The sequence below is a fragment of the Muscardinus avellanarius genome (genome assembly GCF_963383645.1).
Source record: "Muscardinus avellanarius genome assembly, chromosome: 2".
Classification (NCBI taxonomy): Eukaryota; Metazoa; Chordata; class Mammalia; order Rodentia; family Gliridae; genus Muscardinus; species Muscardinus avellanarius.
In genome coordinates this window covers 171,427,569-171,448,361 of record NC_137787.1, presented here as the reverse complement: position 1 = coordinate 171,448,361, position 20,793 = coordinate 171,427,569, and the positions used below count along the sequence as shown (strand labels likewise).

At 36.3% G+C, this 20,793-nt stretch overlaps 1 protein-coding gene across 2 annotated transcripts in view; it reads left to right on the top strand.

Annotated features, from left to right (window-relative positions):
• Positions 1–20,793, top strand: part of MYCBP2 (MYC binding protein 2) — a gene marked incomplete at both ends in the record, with an annotated part of 250,457 nt that overhangs the window by 77,311 nt on the left and 152,353 nt on the right. For both annotated transcript variants that reach the window (XM_080689587.1, XM_080689588.1), the window contains 7 exons: positions 1,042–1,161; positions 2,088–2,169; positions 8,199–8,316; positions 11,172–11,376; positions 12,246–12,399; positions 19,003–19,175; positions 20,627–20,752. In XM_080689587.1, the coding sequence (XP_080545713.1) occupies positions 1,042–1,161; positions 2,088–2,169; positions 8,199–8,316; positions 11,172–11,376; positions 12,246–12,399; positions 19,003–19,175; positions 20,627–20,752 (978 nt within the window). The remainder of the gene's footprint in view (positions 1–1,041; positions 1,162–2,087; positions 2,170–8,198; positions 8,317–11,171; positions 11,377–12,245; positions 12,400–19,002; positions 19,176–20,626; positions 20,753–20,793) is intronic.

The following is a 20,793-nucleotide window of genomic DNA, read 5'->3' as shown; positions in this document are numbered from 1 at the left end:
TTTTTTGATACTAGGGATTGAGCCCAGGGGCATTCTGCCTCCAGTCTACATCCCCAGCCCTTTTATTTTTTTGAAACAGAGTCTTACTAAGTTGCTGAGGCTGGTCTTGAACCTGCATCCTCCTGTCTCCGAGAAACTGAGATTACAGGTGTGTGTGTCACCATATGTGGCTGATACATATTTCTTGATTAGGAAAACCAAGTAGTTGCTTTTGTTTACACATTCTAAAGTTTTAATATTCTGGGATGTGGCTTTTGATGCTGTGGCAAGAATCCCAGAAAATTCAAAGACAAATGTGGAAACCATTGGTGGAGAGAAGGCCTACAGCGGGATTAGTGGAGGAGATGATAAAAAGAAGAGAAAAGGGGAGTGAAGCAGAATGAAAATTTGGCCGAAGGTAGTGGTTGGGGCCAGAAAGAAGACCACATATCAGGATGACTGAGAGCTAGAGTAGGACCGGAGGGAAGGATGAGAGTAGGCCCTTGAACTACAATATTAAACAAAGCTCTTTGGTCTTTATAAATTTTCAAAAGTTCAGTTGAATTATCAATACTATTAGACAGTATAGCCTTTCCGAGTTTGTTTGGGAAATCTAAGTCCCTAGTGATTCAAGTAGGAATTTTTTTTTTAAATGGCAAGTACTAACAATATCGTTAAGTAAAATAATTGTTCACTGATTTTGCATGCAGTTATTTTCATGCAAACTAAATTTTCCCATATAAACTTTAAACTTTACATTTAAAATTTTATTTCTATAAAATTCATTTTCATTACATAACCAATTAGATTAATCAGTACTATCCATAACCACATCTTATCTCTGTTTTTATTGACCTAGTGGTATTTGCCAACAGAAATATACAGTATATCTTTTCAACTTTGCTTCTTTGCAGGTAGATTCTTGATCTATCACTTCTAACAGCTGCAGATTCTTCTTGCTTTTTCCTTTTAACATTTTTCTCTTGTTCTTCCATAGTAAATTGAGTTAAAATTTTATTTTGAAGATGAATAATGACTTAATTAAAATTATGACAATTATAGATGGAAGTGGGGAAAGAGGAGAAAAGGATGCAAGCAAAATCACGACCTACCCTCCAGGCTCTGTGCGGTTTGACTGTGAGCTCCGGGCAGTACAAGTCAGCTGTGGATTTCACCATTCAGGTAGCAGCTGGAACTTTAGGGTATAACTTCATTTTTACAATTGTGCTAAATAACTTGTTTCATTTTGATAGACGTAGCCTGTTAACTGTAGAAATACCTTTAAGATCTAGAGTGTGGCAGTATGTTTTAAGTCTCTAAGAGCTTTCTGTTTATTACAGAATCTTTAAAAAACTATAGCATGATGGAACAGGTACTATACTTGTCCAGAGATATGACTTGTAGTCTGTCTCCTGTGGACTTATTTTATAATTCAGTTCAAAAAATTGCATAAAGTAATCTCTGAAATTTCTTTCAACTCTAAAATGTTGTAATTTTTATAACATAGTCCCACATTTTCTTAATATTCAATGTAAAATGTGCATGGCATCAAATTTGATGTCTTAAAAGATGTAAAATAACTAAATTTTTAGTAAATTATTGATTGACATTTGGTTATATAGCTTAAGTTGTACTATTCAGTCTTTATAAAAATTATGAAAGTTAAATTTCTTTTTTCAAATGAAATGTATTTTATTTCATCAAGTATTTACAGACATTAAAGTTCTCCCATTTCATTGATTTGATACTTAGTTGTGTAAAGCTCCAACCCAACTGCTATCAATAATTTCCTAGATGTTAAAGAACAGTATTTTATATGAAATTTTCCTTTAAGATTTTATAGTTGATCTGAATCAATACATTATTAAATACTAATGTTACTAAATAGCATTTTCAAGAGTTTTAAGATATGCATTATGAAAAATATGCATTTTTATGACCTTCAAAAATTTGCAGAACTGAAATCTCATTGATTTCTCATTAAACATAAATTCATTTCAGCTTCTGTTTATTTTTTAATGAATGCAAATATTAACCAATGAAAATTGTACTGCTTTCAGTATAATTGTGCATATGATGAAAAACAAAGCTGTGTGTTTTGGTTTCAGTGGTTTTAATGGAAAATGGAGATGTGTATACATTCGGATATGGTCAGCATGGGCAACTAGGACATGGAGATGTCAATTCCAGGTACTCTCTGCTGTTTTATTTGAATATACTGAACTTCATTTTTCTCTTTATTTTTTCTCTCTTCCTAAATACACATCTTTATAATTGAAATAATACTTATGACACTGTTTTGCAAACTGTGGCCCACAAATTATTGGTGGTTTCTGATTTGGGGTTATTGAATACTCTGGGATAGGTGATTTTGTAACCTAAGGGGAAAAGTTGATTAAGATCTTATACATTTTATATATAAGAATGATTAAATTACTCTTTTTAAAAGTCTGTTTATGCGCATTAGAATGTGTGAGGCCCTGGCTTCTATTCCTGGCACTGTAAATAGATTAAAAATTACTAATGGAGTTAGTCATCTTTCTTGATATTGTCTATTTTGAAATTTTTGTATATTATTCAAAAGCCTTAGTGACTTTATGTTAATAATTTTTACACAAAATCTATTGTTCTCTTTGGAAAACTATTTTGATGTATTCTGAATAGCAAAGTACTAACTGGTAGAGTTAAGTAGTAGTCATTACTTAATACCCATTCTTTTCTACGTCAGTTGATAGTAGCATTTCAGTTAGTGACGAAAACTTCCTTTGCAGCCTCCATTGCAGCAAGATATGACCATATAAACTAAGGTGATATGTGCAACTCTGGAATCGTGCTGTTAAAGGGAAAGGGCAAACCTCCTTATTCTCCCTTCTCTCCTCTTAATTTGCTGACTAGAATGCATGTGTGGTGGCAAGAACTGGGGAAGTTATCATGGAGATCATCATTTGGATACCACATATTGAGAGTGATAAAACTACAAGTTAAAAAAATATTTAGGTCCTTGACACCATAAACCGCCACATTAACCTGCTTGTAATTAGACATTACTTGAATGAGTAGTAAACATCTATCTTGAGTCCCCATTTTTTTGGCTTTCGTTAGAGTAGCCATGTCCATTTCTTATTGAATATATAATCAGAGTGCTTTTGGTCAAAAGTCATGGAAAATCTGTCTTGCTTAGTTCAGGTCTTCCTAGAAAAAGATAGCCAAGACAAGATTAGATGTACAAAGGATTTATTAAGGGAAAACTAAAAGGTAAAGCAGTAAAAGAGCAGATATGGAAAGGGAGAGCCTTTAGATACAATGTGCGTAGGACCTCTTATGACGGGAGAAGGAAGATTTGAATTGGAAGAGTCTAGATGACGGCACAGTTTTGAGAGTGTCTCTGCTAGGCAAGTGGTGTGTCCCCAAGCTGAGGTTGTCTGAAAGAGTGCTGCATTGGGCACAAGTGGGCCTGCATTCCTACCTGCACCATGCTCAGTCACAGACTAGCATCCCAGGAGAGAGAAGCGTGTTCACGGATCTAAACAGACAGGACCTGAGGCAGTCAGCCAGCTCTGGTCTCTTTAGCATATTGCCTTGAAGGAGATATGAATGATTTGTGTCTGTGGAAACCAGACTTATTTATCAAGCCTGGAAAGACAGAGCGGCTTCAGGCCATTCTTTTTTTTTTTTTTAATTTTATTTATTTATTTATTTATTTATTTTAGGTGTATCTTTTTTTTTTAATTGGTGCACTGTATTCATACATCATAGTGGGATACAAACTTTTGTAGACATACATGCACACATCGCCCAGTCAGCCCCCACCCGATCCCCACCCTATTCTCTCCCCATCCCTCCCTCCCATGCTTTTCTTAGTGGTTGACATCTAGTATTATAGCAATTTATCCAAAATTAAAAATGATAATCTCACATAACAGTTTCATTTGTCTGATAGGCTTCAGGCCATTCTTAAACCAGCACTTCACCGTGTGTGTGTGTGTGTGTGTGTGTGTGTGTGTGTGTGTGTGTGTGTTTTGTGCGTGTTTTGTGCATGTTTTGCTGGAATCACACCCAGGGCCCTGCATATACTAGACAAGTGTTCTACCACTGAGCTATACCCCCAGCCTTTGACCCAGCAATTCTTTTTACTTAACCCATTTCCTTTTTGACTCTTCATCTGTTTTCTTTTCCCTTGTAGTCAGAGTTCATAATTCCATTCCAGATGTCCCTCTGTCAGAATCAGAGGGACATCTGTGATTTCTCATTTACAAACGCTAAAAGAAAGCAAGCTTCCCTTCTCTTAGATATTAAATAAGATCCAGTTTTCACTTTATCTTGAACTCACCCCATTGCTGTGGCAGGGATGCAGTTTTAAGCCATTTAAAGATAAATGATTCTATAATTAATGTGTGAAGTTAGCAACTTTTTGTTCTGTTTTTACTGACGATTTGGGACACAGAAGAAGGTTTATTATCATCTTCACTTTCATTGTTGCTTAGCTGGTAGTTATTTTGTGAGCAATACAGACTGGGAAGGGTGCATTGCAGTTAGCCATGGTGGAGCAGAAGGTCACTTTTTCACAAGTCAGTCTCCATGCACTGATGTCATTCAACTACAGTCCTTTGAAGTGGTGAATGCTCATTTGCTAAAACTCCCTGTACCTCAGAGTACGCACCACTTACCCTTTCACTGCTGTTCCATACTATTCCATCCTCAAGTAAAAACTGTTGCTTTTTTGAGGTGTGGCCATTGTGTTTTATTCTCCTTTTATTACCTACCACCCTGTCAGTCACTGTCTTTATTCATTAAAAGTTTAGCAACTGATAGGGTGTTTGCTGATTCTTGGTCTTATTACAGTGCCAATGACTTCATGTCACGTGAATGGTCATACAGTATTCCTATCTTGACACCCGTATGCAGATATCCAGGAAATTGTATTTCTGCCTTTATGGAGTTGAACCCGCTGGTCCTCGGCTGGATCTAATACAGTACCAACTTTGAATTCTTAAGTTTAAATAGCTATAATATGATGGCAGTTGCTTCTTCTGTTGTGCTACCTTACTTTACTCACCTTTGACTTTATCATCAATACGTGAACCCTCTATTGTTTTATTCTTTCACATATTTTACTTTATTTTCTACCTTACTTTGAGAATATTTCATTTCTTCACTTTTCCCAGTATCTTCAATATCTCACCTTCTTAGTCCTAATATTGGAACATGACAAAACTGTGTGAATCAATCTGTCTGTAATTTCTGTGCCTGCAATTTGGCTTCTGGAAAGAAATGAATCACCACACCTGTGCAGATTGTAATATTATTTTTAGATTTAACTGATCTTTTCTATAGTCGGCAGCAATCCTGATATTTTATGGTTTTGAACTATTTAAGATATTTTGAAGATTTGGTAAAATATATGGGTTGTCTCTTCAGAAAGATAGAATATACACATGAAAGTTTGTTTACAAATTTAGCGGGTTCCCAGATCTCTTGAAGGCTCACTTATCCTCTTCCTAGAAGTCCTATCAATCCAGGTTAAAAACTTCTGATCTTTATATTTATCTGGTCCCTTTAACAAGTGAGCAGATTTTCTATAATCTTAAAGATCTCTATTCATCCATTCTTTCTCTTTTTTTTAAACACAGGATGACCATTCACAGCACAACAAAATTAGTTTTTGACAGGAAATTCTGTTGCCCACCAACCCTGCACGCCTGTCTGCTTCTATGTCATTTCTCCACCCCATTTCCTCATGTTACAGTGAAAGAGACTGGCCTTGTTCATGCTGTGAAACCCTTCCTGCTTTTTCCTTAGGAATGTGGTTCTGTTTCCTGGCTCCTTTCAGATCTCTATCTTTACTCACACTTTTAAACTTCCTTATAGTTCTGTTAGCTTGAAATTAAGCATCTCCCTTCAGCTTCGTTTTCCTTCTTAGCTGACGGTTCTCCTTTCTTTTCCTCTTCATTGGGAGGGAGTTGTTTTGAATGGGGGACTTAACTATTCTCTAACACCATGTTGCTATAAGTGAGGTGCCTGCTTCCACCCAAGAGTCTTTCTTCTGCTGAAGAGGTCCTGTATCTTATTTCCCTCTCTTATGAATTTCTCTTCCAGTGATTCTTTTTGTGCCACATCTTTCTACATTTCTCTCTTCCTGGTATGTTCTAGATTCTCTGGGCCTTTTTTCTCTCTCCATACAAAAAGTATTAGAAGAGACCCTTAAGGAAAACTAGGATCTCCTTTTTTATTCCTGGATCTCATTCCTTCTCATAGTATAAGTGAATGTTAACACCATCTACCTTGTTGCTTGAGTAAAATACCTTCCTTGCCTCGTATCAATCATCTGCCCAGTCTGGGCAGTTGTGTAGCCATCACATTCATTCATTCCTTTCACTTCATGCTGGTCCTAGTTCAGGCCTTTGTCATAACTCAGCTAGACTCTCCTGAACTTTATTGACTTGGTTTTTAGCTGCTAGTCATGCCTCTTTCTTTCTTTCTTTCTTTCTTTCTTTCTTTCTTTCTTTCTTTCTTTCTTTCTTTTTTTTTTTTTTGCTTGTGGTACTGGGGATGGGACCCAGGGGCATTCTACCTCCGAGCTAAATCCCCAGCCCTATTTTTTATTCTTTATTTTGAAACAGGGTCTCACTGAGTTGCACAGGGCCTTACAAAGTAACCGAGGCAGTTCGCAAACCATGATCCTCTTATCTCAGTCTCCTGAATGCTGGGATTACAAGTGTGTGCCACCATGCTCGGAAAGTGATGTCTCTTTCTGATTCACTTTTTATTGCAGTATGAATAGACGTTAAAAGTATATATTTTATGCAATCAAAAAATTTAAGTATCATGATTACATTTTCTCGAAAGCAGAGCTGTCTTGTTATACATGGATTGTTTCTCCAGTGGTTATTATTCTAATTACAGTTAATGATTAGTGAAATGTTTCATAAAAGTAGGATACTAGGATCTGGGCCTGGTATTACACGCTTGTAATCCCAGTACTTGGGAGGCTGAGAAAGGAGGATCATGGGTTTGCAGCCAGCCTCGGCAATTTGTAAAGCCCTCTGCAACTTAGTGAGACCCTGTATCAAAATAAAGAATAAAGCGGGCGTGGTGGTACATGATTTTAATCTCACTACTTGGGAGGCTGAGACAGGAGGATTGTGGATTCACAGCTAGCCTCAGCCACTTAGTGAAGCCCTCCACAACTTAGACCGTGTTTCAAAATAAAGAATTAAAATAAAAATGGAGGTAAAATTTCCCTTGGTTCAATCACCAGTATCAGAAAGAAGGAAGGAAGGAAGGAAGGAAGGAAGGAAGGAAGGAAGGAAGGAAGGAAGGAAAATAGGACTGGGAGTGAAGCTTGGAGGAAGAACCACACACACAAGAATAAAATAGGATACTAGGGTGTCGTTTAATATACTAGTTACCATTTCTTAAGTGTTTACTCTGCCAGACACTGACCCAAGAACTTGATATATATGGACTAATTTCCTGCTCACAGGAACTGTATGGGGTAAATACTGTTCATTGTTATTCTTCATGATATAGAGGGGAAAATGGAAACACAAAGAATATGAATGACTTGTTTGAAGTCATGGTCTCCTTGCTCATAAGTGGAGGATCAGGATTCACACCCTGGCAGTCTAGTGAGAGAGGTTGAGTGTATAGCCATTGCTGTGAGGCCTCTGAGGATGCAAAGTGTTCAGACTTAATAACTAGTATGCTAAAATCTAAGATTATAGCTTAGTGATAAAAACTAGAAAAGAGGATTATAAAATTATGTAATCTGATTCCTGGATTGAATTCCTGTTAAAGCATTACATAATTATTTTGTATCCAGTACTTATTTATGGAGACCTCTCACATGCCATTCATTGTACAAGGTAACAAGGTTTTCCTTTTAAAATAAAGGTAGCACAGTATCTCAAAAAAATAAAATAAAGTTAGCACATTATCTCAGAAAAATTAAAAACGAATGTGTTCATGGTTAGAGTAGTCAATTCCGTATCTCTTCTAACTGGTCTCCCTAAAGCCAGCATCTGTGTCATTTGTTTTTTTGTTTACCTAGCACCTAGCATGGAGACAGGTATATAGCACCTAAGTGTTTACTGAATATTCTTACTAGTGTCTTTTATCTTCCATACTCATTAATTGCATTGTGTAAATACTGTGTTTCTAATCTCAGTTGGATCACATAAGAAGTTGACTTAAATCTTTTTTTTTTTTTAATAATCTAGGGGATGTCCCACTCTTGTTCAAGCCTTGCCAGGCCCTAGCACACAAGTTACTGCAGGCAGCAACCACACAGCAGTCCTTTTAATGGATGGACAGGTCTTCACATTTGGAAGTTTTTCTGTAAGAAATTTTAAACTATTAATATATTGCATTATACCATTGCCTTGTAATTTATCTACATTAGCTATTTTTTCTGGTTCCAATGAAATTGCATGCATATTTCCTGCCTCAGCCCTCGACACACAGCACTGACATGTCATTATTTCAAATAATTTTCTTCTATTAAATGTAATAACTTAGAATTGGACTTATTTATTCTAGATCAAAATCCTTTATCACTCAGTAGAGTTAATTCTGTGGGTTTTTTTTTTTTGGTTTTTTTTTTTTTTTGCGGTACTGGGAATGGAACTCAGAGGCATTCTACCTCCAAGCTACACCCGCCAGTCCAATTTTTTTTATTCTTTATTTTAACACATGCTCTCACTGAGATGCAAAGGGCTTCACTAAGTAGCTGAGGCTGTCCGAGAACTGTGATCCTCCTTTCTCAGCCTCTAAAATGCTGGGATTACAAGCGTGCGCCCCCATGATCAGCCTAATTCTGTTATTTTGAAAAGTTATTTCTCATTTAATTTGTAAAGATTCATTTTTCTTAACACATCGAAGTGTTTCTATTTTAGAACTTGTAAAAAGCCTAATTCTTTTTTTAGATTTATTTAAAATTATGCTTTTCTTTTTCTTTCCCTTTCTGTGTATCTGTCTGGCCACCTGCTTTTCTCTCTACTAGAGCTTGAAAAGAATGAAAATGCTCTGAAACTTTTGTATAGTTTGGATATAGTAGATACCAAGGAAAATTCTCCTAAGACTATGCTGATAAGCCTGTACCATCTCTGATGTGGAGAGCTTTTTCGCTTGCTTTATGGCACTTAGGATTAAACCTAGAGCCCCTAGGCAAGCTCTGTGAGGTCAGTTCTTAGAGACTGCTGGATTGAAGGTTACTGCCCATGTAGGTTTGTGCGATGATAGTGGTTCCCTCTGTTTTGCTTTTGCACCAGTGGTGGATGAGAGTCCCTATTTCTCCACAACCCAGCCACACAATGTGTTCTCATTCCTTTTGGTTGGTACCAGTCTAATGGTTGAGAAGCATCAAGTCCTTATCCATTTAGTGCCTTGGCATTAAGGTTGGCCTTACTCTCTTGGAGAATCATTTTGTCTGCGCTTCTTCTAAGTCCTCCTCATTCTTTTGTTCTCTCTAAGCTTCTCTTTCTTATTTTCTGCATAGCTGGGCTTCCAGATGCAGATGTGTTGAGGAACTGTTGGAATTTGTTTTTTGTCTCTGGTCACTAGTAACATAATATCTCCTAATACTGCTAAAGGTTTGTTATGTGTGGCTTTATTTGCTATTTTTGTTGGCTTTGTGTTTTTGTGTGTGGGGGTGCGTGGCAAGATATAAAAATCATTTAATCATTATTCTCTAGCCCCTGAAGTCCTAGTTGCAAACTTTTATAATATAAGCACACTAATTTATAACCACATTCTGAGTCCTTGTGAAGCTCTTCAGGCCATCTCATTTTTGTAAGTTACTCTTCTTCATGTTAGTTGGTTGGTAGTAAGGGGATACATATTTATTTTAATAGTCAGTATAATTTCTTTTCCTTCCAAAAATGGGATATATTCCTTAATATAATTTTTCATTGTTCATACTTTTATGCTCTTCTTTTATTTTCTTTTCAAAAATTAAGGGTAGACCTTAAAAAAGGTAAGAATAAACATGGAATGTTTTGCCTACTTTAATGAGGTGCTTACCCCTTTTCCTCTCCTAGGCACTGAAGCTCAGTTGCTTCTGCAGTCAGTTGATAGCTATCTTTTCTTGTTGTGCTCTTGAAGGAATAATAGAATGCAACGAAATTGATATTTGAGTGAAAACTTGAATAGTGTTTGCAGTGGTCCAGGCTCCCTTGTTCTTCAGGTTTCTACTGTGGTTGATTGATCACTCCTATCGATGACATGCTTATAAATATCCTTAGGGCCATAATGCAGCATTTTCTGCCCTCCAGCAGTTTCTGGAAGGGAATACTATAGGGAGAGAGAAATGCTGAGCCCAAGGTGGGTGACTAATATCTTCCGGTCCAGCATTAGCATTCTTTTATTCTTTTTCAGTTTCTGACCTGGCAGTGAAAAACTATTACATTTTAAATTAAACTTTTAATAACTTATGAATAGCACATGAACATATCATGTAAAAAGTACATTATGGTTGGGTGTGGTGGTGCACGCTTGTAATCCCAGCATTCAGGAGGCTGAGACCGGAGGATCACGGTTCACGGACAGCCTCAGCTACTTAGTGAGGCCCTCCGCAACTCAGTGAGACCAGGTTTCAAAATAAAGAATAAAAAATAGGGCAGGGGGTGTAGCTCGGAGCTCAAATGCTCCTGGGTTCCATCCCCAGTACTGCAAAAAACAAAACAAAAACAAAACTAAAAAAAACCCTACATAATGAATTTTTCTAATTGTATTCACAGTTCCAGTATTTTTGTTCTTTTACCCAAATATTCTCCCACATGTGAATTCAGTAGTGACTTTTTTGTATTGTCAACTTAAAATGTCAAGGTGATCTTTAAGTGAATCATAATACTCTTTTGTATAAACATATTGTATATTTATAATTTTCTTTTAAATATAGGTGAAGACAAAATATTTGGGGAACATTTCTTACATAGAAAAATATTTCAACTTTTTTTAAAGTGTGATTTGTGCTTTATTAAGTGAAGTCTTCCCAGCATAATAAATTTTTTTTACTACTTTGTATTTGTTCCAAATTTTATATGTATTTCATTTAATAAGAAAATGAATAATTGATGAAAGACAAGGTCTTATGGGATTATAGTGCTATTTTAATCTACCATCTCCTTAGCATTTTAAAAAGTATAGATTATTAATCCAACAGTATTGGTAATGTAGCTTATTTCACTTTTTAGAAAGGACAACTTGGCAGACCCATTTTGGACGTGCCATATTGGAATGCAAAGCCAGCTCCCATGCCTAACATTGGGTCAAAATACGGAAGAAAGGCTACTTGGATAGGTGCAAGTGGAGACCAGACTTTCTTACGAATTGATGAAGCACTTATTAATTCTCACGTACTTGCAACATCAGAAATTTTTGCCAGTAAACATATAATAGGTAATACCGACAACAAAGTAATACCCTCACCCAAACCCTCGCCTTCATTTGTTAGTAAATAGTTTGTCTTTACCTGTAATAATGAGATACCATCCTAAAGGGTTTTTTCCTTTCTATTTAAATGAAGCCTCCAAGTGACTATGTTTATATGTTACTATGTGCTGAAATAATTAGGAGATCTATAAACCATAATGTTCATAAGGTAGACATGATGGGAATATGAGCTAAATTGGATTTGAAGGGACTTTCTGCATTGTTTCTTTTCTTTCTTTCTTTCTTTCTTTCCTTCTTTCTTTCTTTTTTTTTTTTTTTTTTTTTTGGTGGGTCTGGGGATGGAACCCAGGGGCATTTGACCTCCAAGCTACACCTCCTGCTCTATTTTTTTATTCTTTATTTTGAAACTGGGTCTCACTGAGTTGCAGGGGCCCTCACTAAGTAGCTGAGGCTGTCTGCAAACCTCAATCCTCCAGTCTCAGCTTTCTGAATGCTGGGATTACAAGCGTGCACCACTACGCCCGGCTTGCATTGTTTCTTAATGTAAATAATATAAGTTAATTTTCATGGAAGGTTATAATGATCATACTTTGAAGTCTTATTAAAACCAAAGTATCACTCCATATTTGTGACCATAATGTCATGAATAATTACATAAGAAAGTGTTATATCATAGGAATTAGGAACATGTCTGGTAGATTTAGACAGCCAGAGGTTGAGCTCCTAATTCTGCCACCTGAAGATATTTTACTTAAGGTGGTTATGTATGTTTTAGCTTCTTCACCTGTGAAATGGTGATAGTACTACTTTATGGGTTTGGGGGAATATGAAAAGGTAATGTATATTAACAGTATATAAAAATATTTTTCCCTAAGGCCTGGTACCTGCTTCTATATCAGAACCACCTCCATTTAAATGTCTTCTGATAAATAAAGTAGATGGGAGTTGTAAAACTTTTAATGACTCTGAGCAAGAAGATCTACAAGGATTTGGTGTATGTCTTGATCCTGTGTATGATGTAATTTGGAGGTAAGCGCATGTATTTATAAAATATAGTAAATAAGTTTTGATCAAATTATACTCTCTGGAATATAAACTTCATGTATAGGCATATGTCTTCACACATAAGAATTCTTCTACTTTTATTATATTGCACATTTATTACATCGATCCATAGGTATCTTTACAGTGTCACGTAGTTGTTAAGGGCACACGTTTTGAGCCACACCAGCTAGGCCTATCCTTGCTCCAGAATTTGGTTTCTGTGTCACCTTAGAGAAGGTATTTGGTCTCTGTGTTCCTTAATTTTTTCATTTATGTAATGGGAATTATAATAGCATAGAGGCTCATACTAGGTGGTATAGAAGTTTGCTATTATATTAGTTCTATTAATTATTTTTAATCTGTCAGCACTTGTTTGTATTGAATATAAGTTACTCTGTTTCTTGTTCCCATAAACATCAAATAATTATCAGCTATGTAGAAGAAATTATGCCAACAATGCAGAATAAACATAATTGAGCCTGCCCTTTACTCATGTGCATAATAGAGAACTACCTATGGTGGTAGAGAAACTTAGGGTTATATAAATCTCAGAAAATATAAAAATGTAGAGATAGATAAATATATACAACAGACTCAAGAAGGAAATTATGTTGTACTTGTTTAAAATTATTTTGGTGTTTTGTATACATACTGATAAAAGGATTATCATTCTCTACATTCCTAACCATTACCAGAGTATTAGTCACAAGGCTGAGGCACTTTTCTCCTCTCCACCTGTATTTGACTTGCCATAAATAGGCAGGGATTCTGATCAGAAGAAAGGTTAAAATGGCTTTTATTTGAAAAGAGAGGAGACTTTCTCTCTGTATTCCTCTGGCTACTCAAGTTTCTACAAGCTACCGTGACTCGAGAGGTCATGGTTTCTGTCAGTCATGAGGTTTGCATTCAGAGCAGAGGTACTCTCTCTCATCTGGGCGTTTTGTCAGAAGGCCTAGAGGCCAAAACTGGGTTGGGTAGTACTTTTAGACTCCCTGTCGGTATTTGTGCCAGGTAGACTGAATATAACAGGAGACCCCAGGTGAGTAGTCTTTTGTGGTTATTCTTATGAAAACATGAAGTACTGAGAACCAAAGGTAAAATGGCACAGTGGGATGGACTAAAGGGAATAGGAGAGGTGAGTAGGTGTAAAAATAAATTGTTTGCAATTTTGTACTGAATATAAGTCAGTGTACAAGAGAGTTAGTTACCAAAGAGCAGGCTCCGGTGTGGTGTGTGTGTGTGTGTGTGTGTGTGTGTGTGTGTGTGTGTGTGTTTTGTAGTTTTTAAACATTTTTTTCTTTGTTTTTGTTTTTTTGCGAGTGTGGGGATGGAATCCAGGGGCATTTGACCTCTGAGCTACACCCCCTGCCCTATTTTTTATTCTTTATTTTGAAACAGGGTCTCACTAAGTTACAGAGGGCCTCACTAAGTAGCTAAGGCTGTCCGCGAACCGCGATCCTCCTGTCTCAGCCTTCTGAATGCTGGGATTACAAGCGTGCGCCACCACGCCCGGCTTAAACATGTTTTATTTTTAAATAAAGTAAAGACATAAAAATTGGCAGCAGGGAATTTGTTTCTGGATACATTCACTGAGTCAGTGATAGAAGTGTAACAGAATGCTGAGAGTAAAAATTTGAACTAGGTCCCTTTTCTTGCAGCCTCAACAGAATACTGAAGTATAATAAATAGTTGAACCTAATCTTTTTCCCATATGGCAAAGCACTGAATGGGACAGATGATCTCAGGAGCCTTGCCAGTTCCTTCATCATTTTCTCTATTGTTCCAAAGATGAAGGGCAGCCTCCTATGTTTCTGTAGAACACCTGGGAAGTATTTTCCTATATATCATATCAGAGTTTCTTTCCTTTATCCTGACTTCTGGCTGCTGTGTTTTTCAGGAGGGCCCTTGCATTTGCAGCTATCACAGGCAGTGCAGACCCAGGATTAGCTTACTTTGACTTTTTTGCTGGCCTCCATCTGCTTCCTTTTGTGTTCTTCAAGAGCTTACGTCTCCTGAATAATTAGAAACTTAAAATGTGTAAAAATGATGTTAAAAATAGAAATTTTATTTCTCACTCAAAAATTTACATAAATAATATATGAATATATTTATTAAAAAGTAAAGCAAAATCATATGTATTAAAAAGCATGGCCCTTCTTCATGTCTTTTTCTTCCCCTGTACCAAATACCACTAACCTTCCCTATGGGCCAAAAGTATTATTTTTGGTTTATATTATTTGATACCTTTTCAAATATATGTATTTTTCTTTTATAAATAAATATATAGCCAGGTGTGGTGGTGCACGCTTGTAATCCCTACGCTTGGGAGGTAGAGATAGGAGGATCGTGCAGGTTCGAAGCCAGCCGTGCTGGGTTAAAAGACCCTGTTTCCAAAAATAAAAAAGTATAAAATAGGTCTGGGAGTTTAGCCCGGAAGCAGAAGGGCTTCCAGGAACCCCAGTACCACCAAAATAAATAAATAAATAGCCAAAAAGTTAGTTTGTTTTTTCTCAACAAAATTCAGAACTACCTAGTAAGTAAAGTACTATGTCATTATTAGAACTATATAGAAGTCTATAGCCAGGACATACTAAATGCACTTTACTGTTTGCCCATTAGTGAACATATTAGCTTGTCTTAGGAAGTTATGGTATTACCTATGATGCTACAGTGAGCATGCACGCGTGCACACACATATCCACACCAAGTTTTGTAATAATTTGAGATTTTAAATAATGTGAGGTTATTTCTGTGAGATAGCTTTCAAGTAGTAGAATTATGGAGTCAAGAGATAGGCTTATAGAATGCTGATGTATACTGCTACATTGACTTCCAGTTTTCTCAATATATATGAAAATTCCTATTTCCCTGTACTCTCAGTATCAGTAAGCAGTACTATTATTATTTTAAATTTTTGCTATTTTAATTTTATTATCAGTAAAGATATGTTAACTGTCTTCTATATGACAAAGAATGATAAAAAGTGAATAAGATAGTCCATACCCTTCCTCTTATTGAATTCATTTTGTTAGGTGATATAGAAACTATATGAAGGCAAATAAGTAATATACTTTATACATCTTGCTCAGGAAAAAAAAAAAAGGCACTGTGATTGAGAATTAGAGCACTCTCCCTTCTTCCATACAATGGAGACAATGTAAGTTTAGTCCTTGAAGTAAAAGAATTTGGGATTTGAATCCAAGCTTGGTGGTACATGCCTGTAATCCCAGTACCTGGGAGGCTGAGACAGGAGGATCACAGGTTGGAGGGCAGCCTCAGCAAGTAGATGAGACTCTCATCAGTTTAGAAAGACCTTGTTTCAAAAAAAAATTTGTCTGGGGGTGTAATGTGAAGGTAGAGTGCCCCTGGATTCAATCTTTAGTAACACACACACACACACACACACACACACACACACACAAAAGCGAGTGAGTGAGTGAGCTAGAGAAAGAAAGAAAGATGGATGGATGGATGGATAGATAGATAGATAGATAGATAGATAGATAGATAGATAGATTTGAAGAATCAGGAGTTGTTTGCTGGGTGCGGAGAGCTTAGTAGACTTAAATGCTCAATATCCCCAGGAGCTTGACATTGTTTTAGAAATCTGAAGAAAGCCAGCAAGGCTTAAGTACAGTGAGTGGCATGAAGTAAAATCAGAGGGGTAGGCAAGGAGGACATGCAGGACTTTGCAGGCTAGGTTAAGGAGTTTTTGTTTTCTTCAAAATAGGAAAGAAGCCCTTGCAGGAATGTGAATTGAGAAGTGACAGTAAGATTATAATTCGTGTGAGAAAAGGATTGGAAGGAAGTGTGTTCTAGACTGGGGCTAAGAATTTCAGAGGTTTTCATTGCTTGGCGTCTAAAATACAGTGTTGAGTGAGATCAGTAACTCACAGAACTTAGAAGTCAGGTAAAGAGGAAGAAAAAGTAGAGAGAAAGAGAAGCCAGTGAACTACAAGATGAAGGCAGGAGGGTGTGCTGACACTGCGGTGGGGAAGGGAAAGTGGCCAAGAAGGGCTATTTAGTGCTACTTAGCACTGCTGAAGGGTTGACTAAGTAGAAGACCAAAATTCCAATGAATTTGTCTACTTAAAATTTACTTATGACCAGGCATGGTGGCACACACCTGTGATCCCAACAGGAGACTGAGACAGAAGTAAGTTAAAGCTAGCCTGGGTAAAAGGGCTGGGCATAGAAGAACACTTGCCTAACATGAGCAAGGCCCTGCGTTAAATCCCCAACACAAAAGAAAAAGACATTTGCCGCTTTAGGAAAAATAATTTCATTGAAAAATTAGGTGTGCAAATTAGATTATGGTTTGAAGAATGAAGGACAATTTTTACTATTGGCAAGTAGGTTAACTAGATACTTTGAAGTGTCCTATATTTTAAAAACAAAAAAAATGCTTTGTATTTTTTACATTGTTTCCAAGAAATTGGTAATGTACTGCCTCTGTTCCCTAATACCCTATTACCTCAAAAAAGAAAACCAACATAAAAATTAAAACTATGTCTTTATGAGGTGACCCTTGAATAGTAAACAGCATGTGTGAAGCACAGAACTTTACTATGGGCAAATACTGATATCCTTGCAGTCTGGAAAACAGGCTTTGTGCCAGCTGCACAATGCGGCAGTTAGAAACTGATCCTGGAACTCTCAGATTGGGCCTCCCGCTCTGAAATGATGCTCACGGAGGGTAAATAATACCCCTGTGTGGTTAGCAGAAGGTCAGTGCAGTCTTCACTGAAAAGCCCCTTCCATTTAGGCCCCCAAGTTAAAAAGAATTGTAAAATTCATTCAAAATAGAACTCAAAGTCTAATATCGCTTAATGTAAGGGGTATCACTGGCAGCGAGCAGAGATTCAGAATGGTACAGAATGAGGAGGCACATTTGCAAACAATGAAGTAGCGCTTTTGTTAAGAAAAAAATTGTCTTCTTTTCTCCTCCTCCTCCTCCTCCTCCTCCTCCTCCTCCTCCTCCTCCTCCTCCTCCTCCTTCTCTTCTTTTTTAATGTTAGATATTGAACTCAAGGCATTGTACATGCTAAGCATATAATCTACCACTGACATATCTCCATCCCCAAGAATAGTTTCTTAAACAAATAAATGTGTTCAGGAGATTTGGACAGAAGAGAAAATTAAAGCAGATGACATATCTAAGAAAGTTAGCTATATTGGCAGAGATAAGAATATAAAAAACATGGAAATTTAAATATTTGAAGAATTTAATGAAAAAGTCTAGTAGACACTCAAAGAAGGAAATATCAGAGATTGCAGTCCAAGAAAGAGATTACAGATAATAAAGATGAAGCAATATTTACAAAGATAATGCCAAAGAATTTCAAGAACCAGAAAGTGATTCGAATCCTCAGGCTTTAGAGACTATGTGTTCCTTTATCTATAATGAAGAGACATTGTAGTAAGTTATAGTACTCCAAAGATGGAGAGGAAATCTTAAAAGCAGCCAGAGAGAAAAGAATAATTACATACCAGGGAATAGGAATTAGATTAATAGGACTTCTTAGAAGCGAAAATATAATAATCTTAATGCTACTAGTTATAGAAGCTATTAGTATAGAATTTCTTCCGTCAACTACTATTTTAAAGACTTTTCAATATTAATAACCCACACTTGAGTTGGGGCTTAAAATAAGAATATAAATTTTACCCCTTAACCTTTTAAGTATAGTCAGTAGTATTAAGTATATTTGCTATATTTCTATTATTGTACAGATGTCCTTATCTTTCAAAAATAAAAACTATATTAAATAGCATCTCCCCATTTACCTTTCATCCAGCCCTTAAAAGAAATCAGGAATTGGAGTTATCATTTTGAGGATTTTGTTAGAAAAAAGATAGGGGAAAAGGGACAATGGCAAGAGAATACTTTGAGTTCCTTATTGTTTTTATTGGTGTTTTCCTCTTTATTGGTAATGTTAGACATCTGCATTCATTTTATTTGTGCTTTGTTCCTGGGAATAGCGTGCATGGCATTTGCTCCTATTTACTATTGGGTCATTGCCTTTTATTGGTTTATAGGAGCTCTTATGCATTATGGATATTGTAATTTTGTCGTGTGTGTGTGTGTGTGTGTGTGTGTGTGTGTGTGTGTGTGTGTGTTTACTGGGATTGAACTCAGGGACATTCTGCCTCTGATCTGTATCCCAGCCTTTATTTTTCTTCCTTGAAACAGGGTCTCACTAAGTTGCTGAGGCTGGCCAAGAACCTGAGGTCCTCCTGTCTCAACCTCCTAAATACTGGGATTACAGGCATACCTGGCTTGACTGTAAACTTTTTAATGGGGGTTATTATTGTACAAAGGCTACGTGTGTGTGTGTGTGTGTGTGTGTGTGTGATTTTAAGTGTACACTTGCTATGTTAGTTGTGAATTATTGTGATCTACATTACTATCTTTCAAATTGTTTTCTTATAGTGATATGCATTTAGCATAGTATGGAAAATAATGAGCTATATTTTTTCTGTTAAAGCTGACTGTATTATTTATTCTTTGTATTATCAATTGTACTTTTGAAAAATTTCAAAGGAAACTACATATTGAGATGCTGTAATTATTTTCTTTCTTCAAAGGTTTCGACCAAATACCAGAGAACTGTGGTGTTACAATGCAGTGGTTGCTGATGCCAGACTTCCCTCTGCAACAGATATGCAGTCCAGATGTAGTATTCTAAGTCCCGAACTTGCCCTACCAACAGGATCGAGGGCTCTTACCACTCGATCTCATGCAGCTTTGCACATTCTAGGTAGGGCTGTTGATGTGCAGCTTATTTGCCTCCATTTATGCTGTGCTCAGGGTTAGGGTTCCTTTTAGTGTATTTAAATTTGCATGCCATTCTGTTAGGTTTATTAAACAATAATATGATACATACAAAATGAATTAAATCCTCTAAGAAGCTTATCCTACAAAGAAAAAATAAGACCTATACCAACACTATGAAGGATTCATGTTTACCCAAATATAACAGTTCTGGCCAGGCCTGGTAGCACATCCTTGTAATCTTCGTACTTGGGAGGCTGAGACAGGAGGATCTGGGTTTGTGGCCAGCCTCAACTACTTAGTGAGTCTCTCTGCAACTTAGTGAGACCCTGTTTCAAAAATAAAGAATAAAAATCATGTTAGAGTACAGCTGCGAGGTTGAATGCCCCTGGGTTTAATCCCCAGCACCACCAAAAAAAAAAAAAAAAAAACTTCTGAATATAATAAAAAATTATTATTTATATTAACTAGAATAGATATACTTTTAGAAAGACTCTACAATTATATTATATACATTATTTTTTAAAAAACGAATTCTAAGTTGGGCGTGGTGATATACCTTTGTAATCTCTGTACTTGGGAGGCTGAGACAGGAGGATCGCAGATTCGTGGTCAGCCTCTGCAACTTAGGTAGACCCTGTTTCCAGATAAAAGACTAAATATTAAGAGCTGGGGGTATAACTCGAAGGTAGAATGCCCTTGGGTTCAATCTCTAGTATCACACACAAAAAATACTACTAAATGTTATATTTTATTAGGTGTTCTGTCTTCTTTTATGTAACAGTTTTCCACAGCATTTTAGTCTGACTGTTATTTAAGATAGGAGTCAAACTAATATGCACTTTGCAATATATTTTTTTGCTAGAAATGTGTATTAGTCCACTTAGTTACATATTTTGTTGCCTTTAATGACCCTTAAAAAGGGCTCATTTAATGCTTATCTTGCATTTGCAATTGTGGAATCATATTCCATATTCCTAAGTATAATTACCAGGTCATAAGTATAATTTTCTGCTTCTTTTTTGTAAATTTTATTTTAACCACTGTAAACATTTAAAACCAGCATCAGTAAATGGTATTTCAGGCTAATGTGTCTTCCTCAAATAGTACTGTAGGAATCTAACAAAAATTATTTGGAGTTTCATTCAAGGAAGCATCTTATAAGAACTGAAAGGTTAAGTGATTCCAACTTTTCAGATATTCATTTTTTTCGCAAAATGTTGTTATATTGCATATATTTTAATGTGATGATTACCCAGCCAGAGAGTAATTTTATTGGTTGTAAGTATTCTTTCATGAAATGATGTTTAAGCTTGGAATAAATTTGTTGATCACATTTAGAGTTTGCTTACTTAATTTTTCTCTGGTAGCATTTAATACCATCAACATTACATGCAATTTTAATTCCAAGACGTTTAATTCTATTTGTTTTTGTAGGTTGTCTCGATACCTTGGCAGCTATGCAGGACTTAAAAATGGGCATTGCAAGTACAGAGGAGGAAACTCAAGCAGTCATGAAGGTCTATTCAAAAGAAGATTATAGTATAGTAAACAGGTTTGAAAGTATGTATTCTTAGATTTAGGAAATATCATCCTGTAACTGA